The sequence below is a fragment of the Ursus americanus genome, chromosome 16 (assembly GCF_024610735.1).
Source record: "Ursus americanus isolate L20-20 chromosome 16, mUrsAme1.1.p, whole genome shotgun sequence".
Taxonomy (NCBI): Eukaryota; Metazoa; Chordata; class Mammalia; order Carnivora; family Ursidae; genus Ursus; species Ursus americanus.
The window spans coordinates 9,864,382-9,870,896 of NC_142142.1; the positions used below are offsets into that span (position 1 = coordinate 9,864,382).

A 6,515-nucleotide genomic window follows, 5' to 3' on the forward strand; every position below is an offset into this window, starting at 1 on the left:
GAAAGAAAGAAAGAAAGAAAGAAAGAAAGAAAGAAAAGAGAAAAAGAAAAATTCCCTTCCACATCCCCAGGTTGGATTCTAATAGCTCATGGAACTCAGAGGCAAGGCAACTTACTAAGTTGTCTTTTTCAGACCTTGAGGATTGTGGTTCCATAGAGGTCTAGACACTGATTTCAAGGACGAAGGCAAGTGCTGCAGACTGTGTTCGATTTAGGTAGAAGCGCATGAGTCCCAATTCCAGTTGCTCAGGGATAGTCAACAAGGAGGCCAAGAGCCTTGCTATCATTCTACTTCAAGAAACCCTTTCAGACCATAGCAGGATCGGCAAGATGGCGGAACGCAGAGTCTGGGAACAAACCGTACCCTTCCTTGGCTGAACTGCATCACCTGTGGAATTCCCAGCTACATTGGGTTTTATGCAACAGGAAAATGGTTAAAGTTAGTGCCACAAGTGGCAAAAACTCGAACCCTGGAAACTGGAATGAGAATATCTGTGACGAGGCAGGGATGAGGATATCGATCACCTGGGTCCCCCAGACACTTTCACTGTATGGTCTGTATGTCCCCAGCTGGACAAGCTGGACACGTCTTTAAGAGACAATCTGGCATGGGGGAAGGGAATAAGGAGATTGGCCTGGCTGCTAAGGCCAGAAACAGGAATATGTGGGACTGTATTTTGAGAAAGAGTGGAGGTCGTGGACGCAACATACTAACCATAAGGGGAAACTTCTCTGCTTAGCTCCCCATTGTTGTGGAATGGCTGAGAAATAAAAGAACTGCACTGCTTCGATGCCCACACAGGTTTGGGAAGGAATACCCCTTGCCTAAGCAGAAGCTAAAGGAAGGACATGCTCTGCTTTTATGACAGGAGTGTCTAGATAGAGGGAAATTTCCTATGTGACTGGTGTTAAAATATTTGTCATGCAGTGAGTTCTCAGGCAACAAGGATTGAGAGGGTAGTAGTGTCAGACTTTTCCTTGAAGGGGATTTCTGAATTGCTGCCGCAGCAGAAAAGGGCAAGGCTGATTCACACTATCTGTCAGCAATCCTGGGGACATCTAGAAATATGGGAAGAAGAGATACAAGGGGAAAGACTGAATTTCTTGCTAGTCAAATGCTTGAAGTCTCTGGGATTCAAAATTACTTGAACTAACGGAAATGTGATCACAATTATCTTCACAGTCTTGTGAGACTTGGGATTTACAACTTAAAAATTGAATAGAAAAATCCTTTATGCTTTATCTATGAATTTAGGAAAGAAAATCATTATTTTATTACAATGGAGGAGAAACACCTAGGACTGTATTTTGAAATTTATTGTTCTATCTGGGAGATACTTCTCCCTCTATTTTATTGACATTTGTGAGGAGACCAAGTTACACCTATGAGTCAGGGTTTCCCAACATTCTTTGGGTCCCGGAGACATGTCATTCTGGTGATGGCTGCTTTGACATCCTTGTTCCTCAGTGTGTAGATGAGAGGGTTGAGGACAGGGGTGAGGACAGCATAGACCACGTTGCCCATGACGTGGAAGTCGAGGGGCAGGTCGGCCCTGTAGGCCACATAGGCGATGGCAATGGATGAGTAGTAGGTACCAACTACCAGGAGGTGGGAGCTGCAGGTGGAGAAGGCTCTTGAGCGTCCTTCTCGGGAGCTGATACGAAGCACCGAGGCCAGGATGTGGGCATAGGAGAGAAGCACCAGGAGAAAGGGCAGGAAGGATACCACCATGGCGATGCAGAAGCCCATGAAGGTCTGGGGCGTGGTGTCAGAGCAAGAGGCCTGGACCACAGCTAAGTGGTCACAGAAGCAGTGATAGATGTGAGCAGTGTTGTCAAAAGCCAAGTGGGAAGTCTGCACCACTGCGGGGATGGGCAGGAGGAAGGCAGTGAGCCAGGCACAGGTTGCTAGGGCGACATTGGTGTGCGGGGTCATGAGGACACGGTAGCGCAGGGGGCGGCAGATAGCCACGTAGCGGTCATAGGCCATGACCACCAGGATGAAGGCTTCTGAGCAGGAGAAGCTGTGGAAGAGGTACATCTGCAGGAAGCAGGCGGGGAAGCTGAGGAATCGGTCCCCAAGCCAGAGGAGGGACAGCATCTTGGGGACAGTGGTCGTGGTGAAGAGGATGTCCAGAGCTGAAAGATTGATCAGGAAGAAGTACATGGGCTTGTGGAGTCTGGTATCTGTCACCACAGCCACCAGGATCAGGGTGTTTCCCAGCAGGATGAGCAAGTAGAGGAGGAGAAAGACAAAGAAGATAGGAAGAAAGAGGGATTTGGGCAGAGAGGGAATGCCCACCAGGTAGAAGATGGTTGAGGAGTGCCCTGATCCATTACAGGCTGTGGTCTCCATGGTGGGTTAATCTGGATGCCCAGGAAGTAGGTAGTGGAAACATCTGGGAACCAAGCACATCTGGAAATCAGAACAATCAGTGATTCTGGAATGATAATTATGTGATGGTCACTGTATAATTAAGGTAACCCTCTTTTCTTTTATAACCAAGTATGGAAAAAGTATCTACAATATGCAACCATGCGTTACATGCTGGGTATATAGTAGACAGGTGAACAAGACAGACGGTCTCTAACTTTATGGAGCTGATTCTAGTGATAGAAAGAGACACTAAGCAATGAACCACATCATTATTTAATTACAGCTGTGTTAAGTATTACGGAAGAATTCTGCTGCTCCCCTTTCCCGTGTCCCATATAATCCTTTCTGGGGATATCAGCTGTCTTAAACCATGCCCCTAAGCTCCTTCCTTTTTTGGCATTTGCTTTAAGTTTTTAAAAAGTGACATCTTTGAGGTGTCTGGGTAGTTCAGTCATTAAGCATCTGCCTTCGGCTCAGGGCGTGATCCCGGCGTTCTGGGATCGAGCCCCACATCGGGCTCCTCTGCTGGAAGCCTGCTTCTTCCTCTCCCACTCCCCTTTCTGGTGTTCCCTCTCTCGCTGGCTGTCTCTCTCTCTGTCAAATAAATAAAATCTTTAAAAAAAAAAGTGACATCTTTGTCACCAAGTAGCTAGGGAGGGCTGATTTCTCCAAGGTTTATAGCAGCATGCTGTCTTCCCATCATAATTATTAATCAGGGAATGGCTCCTTTCTCCTATCTCCTATCTCCATCTAAACTGAGTACAGCAGATCCTGACTCTGGGTGTGGGGCTCTTTGTTAGGTTACGGTGAAGGGAGTGACACTTAAATGCTCCTGATGGGAAGAATCATTCCCGATGAGAATCAGAACTGACACTGGATTCTCCCACAATTGGCAGCAGCAAAGGATTCAAGACAGGATCTGTGGGACTCCATCGGACGTAGCTTCCTACGGGCCAGCACAGCTCAGCCCAGGCGCTCCTGGTTAACCACTGCAGCCCCCCGCCCAGCAGGCCCCTAAGCCTGGGCGGAAGTAGTCGTGGGACCTGGGAGGCATTGACCATAGATAGAAACTGGCTCGCAGTAGCTGCTCAAAAGGGAAAGAACCCCTCCCAGAGGAATCAGAGGGGATTCTGGGTTTTCACCTCACTGATCTGGGGGCTTTAAGCTGAGGGAAATACTGATTCACCCTCCATCTTGGATTTGTCCCTTGGAGAAAGGACCCCGAGAAATCCATGTTGATATTGGTATTCCTGTCTCATTAATCCTGGTGACTCCATGAGCATTGTCCCCATGATTTTCCTGGAGTCACCTCCAATTTCTCTCTCTTCTCACAACACCTCTTCTGTGTAAGACCAACAACGTAAAAACTGGAAAAATGTTTTTATTTTCAAGCCCAGCAACTTTCTCCCCAAAGGCCAGAGAGAGAGTGAAATAGAAAGGGCAGAGGCTTGGGGCACCTGGGCGACTCAGTCAGTTAAGCGTCTGACTGAATCTTGGTGGTGCTCTCAGGGTCACGGGATTGAGCCCCTTGTCGGCCCCACGCGCAGGGAGGAGTCTGCTTGAAGATTCTCTCCCTATCTACCTCTCCCCACTCTCTCTGTCTCTCTCAAATAAATAAATAAATCTTAAAAAAAAAAAAAAAGAAAAGAAGGAAAGGGCAGGGGCTTTCCCAGGTGCCACAGGCAAGTCGCAGAGTCCCCACCAGAGCTCAGGCCTTCGTGTCTCAAAACAAGGCTCTTTCTTCTACGCCATGTTTCCTGGAGGATCCAGAAGTTCAAGTTTCCAGGGGAGAAACTTGCAGAGAAAATATGAGGACCAAAGTTTTCTATTTCCCTTTCTGTTTTTTTTTTTCATTGATAAGATCAGTCAAATCTATATTTCATATTTTTATCCGAGTCTCTATCTGGGGAGTGCTGAAAGGAGATGTCGTATCTGCAAATTCAAAAGTTCCTTTGAAATGTTCCAGAAGTCAGATGCAAGGACCGAGCGAAGGAGTAAAAGTTCTCCGTCTCAAATTAAGAGGCTTATCCCTTAATATCGGACCCCATCCTGAGATGTTGGGCCATGGGGATTTCCTCACCCCTGAAGGGGTACAAACTGCACCGTCATGGGCGTCTCTGCCCTCAGAGAGGCAGCTGGGGCTGAGAGTCCCGGGCGAGGCAGGATAGCACATCTCAGAGGCAGAAACACAGACGGTCAAGGCCAGGGGCGTTCTAAGGGGCCACTGAGTCCAGCTGTGTTCTCTTCCCTCCTCTGCTCCACTGTTTTGTGGATGGAAATACAGATGCTACGACCTGCGTGGACAGGGGCACATGGCTTCTCACCACCAGCTCTGGACCATCCAACAGGCCCACCACGCGGACGCTGACTCACCAGCCAAGCAGGGGCACCAGAAATAATTTCTGGAAGAATTTCGCATTTGATATTTCAAAGCATCGTTCAACTGGCCCGTCCTAGGAAATATCCGAGTTTGGCTGGACTTTCTTACTCTCAATTTACAGGTTAGGGATCTTGTTTTACTCTGAATGACCTAGTACATGTGAACGATGCAGGCCCATGCTTCGGGCCCAAGGGCTGCTGTTTCCCAGGGCACAGAACTTGCCACCGTAACTGGCGAGGGTGCTCCCTGTCTGGATGGTCCGCCAGCCAGTTACACAGCTGGACAGAAGAACCAGTCACTGGAATGGACAACCGGACACCGTTCTTCACGTCCATCACCCCCTCTCATTATCCAGGCCTGCCAGGGAGTGCTTATGCCCTTGAGCCAGCGAGAATGTGAGGGTCCGTGCAAGGCCATGGCTAGTGAGGGGGGAGAGCAGAGGCTGTTCTGGAGCCAGCCTGCTGCAGAGGCCGGAGCCCCACCTGGCAGCCAAGAGTGCTGGCTCTGGGACCAGCTCTGCCACGCACCTGCCGTGACTTTGGGTCCCTGAGCCTTGGTTTTCTCATCTGGGCAGTGAGGGCTTTGGAGGAAAAGATCTCTGGGGCGTTTCCAATTCAATGAGCTCTTTTCTGAGGGTCCCCTCTGTGGTTGACAGATCAGATGTCACAATGGTCCACGCCTAAAGGGAGAGGGTGAGGACTATCCCGCCTAGTGAGCACCTGCTACCATCAAGGTTCTTCCCCTTCATCTTGTCACGTGGACCTTAGTGGTCAAGTGTGTGGACTTGTGAGTCAGAAAGAACCTGATTCCAATCCCAGCTCCTACTTCCAGCGGTGTGACCTTTGGCAAGTCGCTTCCCCATCCTGGAGCTCATTTCCCTCATCTCTGAGCTCCTGGGTTGTTGTGATCCTGATGGAGAGAATGCTTAGACAACGTTTACACGAGAGCCTGAAACATGTAGGGCTCAGAGCTTGCTGGTGTGTCCACTGGTGACTGCTGTCGTCAGCCTTGCTTTCCTGGGGGAAAGGCTGGGCCAACATGATTTGACTCCCACCCAGAGGTGCACCTTGTCCAGATCTGCCAGGATATGTGGTCCGAGGTCCCACAGCCCGTGTTTGCACAGCCACCCGGGATCCTGGTGCCTGCCTCTTGTGTACCCAATCTGTCTTCCTCATGCCTGGTCCTAGTGTATAGATCTTGGCCTCTCTGCCCTGTCTCCCCACCCCAGCATTCTCTGCCTGTCTTGGGCACTTTATCCCTAGCCCTACTCACCTGTTAAAACTGGTCCACACTGGTGTCTCCTGTGGTGTCTCCATGCAAGCTGAGCCATGACCCATTAAACCCTCAGCCCTCTCCTTTCAGGCAGATCTCCTGGGGTACTTTTTCTCAGCATGGTACTCCTATGGGAACTGCATCCACCATCCCTCAGAGATCAACTCCCTGGCATCTCTTAGGACATATATGGGGGAGGGTAGGATTTGTCCCTAGACTTTGCTGATAATGAGAAGAGCATCATTAACGGCCCTCAAGGGCTCAGCACTTTATGCCAGTGGTGTAGACTTTATCTTAATGAGAAGTCTGACTGAAACCCATGGATGGATCATCTTGTCTACCTGTCTTTGCCTGTTGGAACTGTCTGCTCAGTTGAATTCTTTTATCATTCTATATTCATTAATTTATTTATTCAACAGTATTTACTGAGCTCCTAATCTTTCCTGGGCACTGTTATTTGGTGTCCTGAGTGCAGAATTAGCTGCAT

At 49.2% G+C, this 6,515-nt stretch overlaps 1 protein-coding gene across 2 annotated transcripts; it reads right to left on the reverse strand.

The window, feature by feature from the left end:
- Nucleotides 1–1,389: 1,389 nt before the first annotated feature.
- Nucleotides 1,390–2,355, reverse strand: LOC123804260 (olfactory receptor 2AT4-like). 2 transcript variants are annotated; one of them, XM_087868549.1, is made up of 2 exons: nt 2,298–2,355; nt 1,390–2,138 (listed from the first exon to the last, which is right to left on the reverse strand). In XM_087868549.1, the coding sequence occupies exons 1-2, from the start codon at nt 2,353–2,355 to the stop codon at nt 1,390–1,392; spliced, it is 807 nt and encodes a 268-aa protein (XP_087724675.1). The 2 variants fall into 2 exon arrangements, with proteins under 2 accessions (XP_087724675.1, XP_045672292.1); XM_045816336.2 differs by having other exon boundaries at nt 1,390–2,355.
- Nucleotides 2,356–6,515: the final 4,160 nt, after the last annotated feature.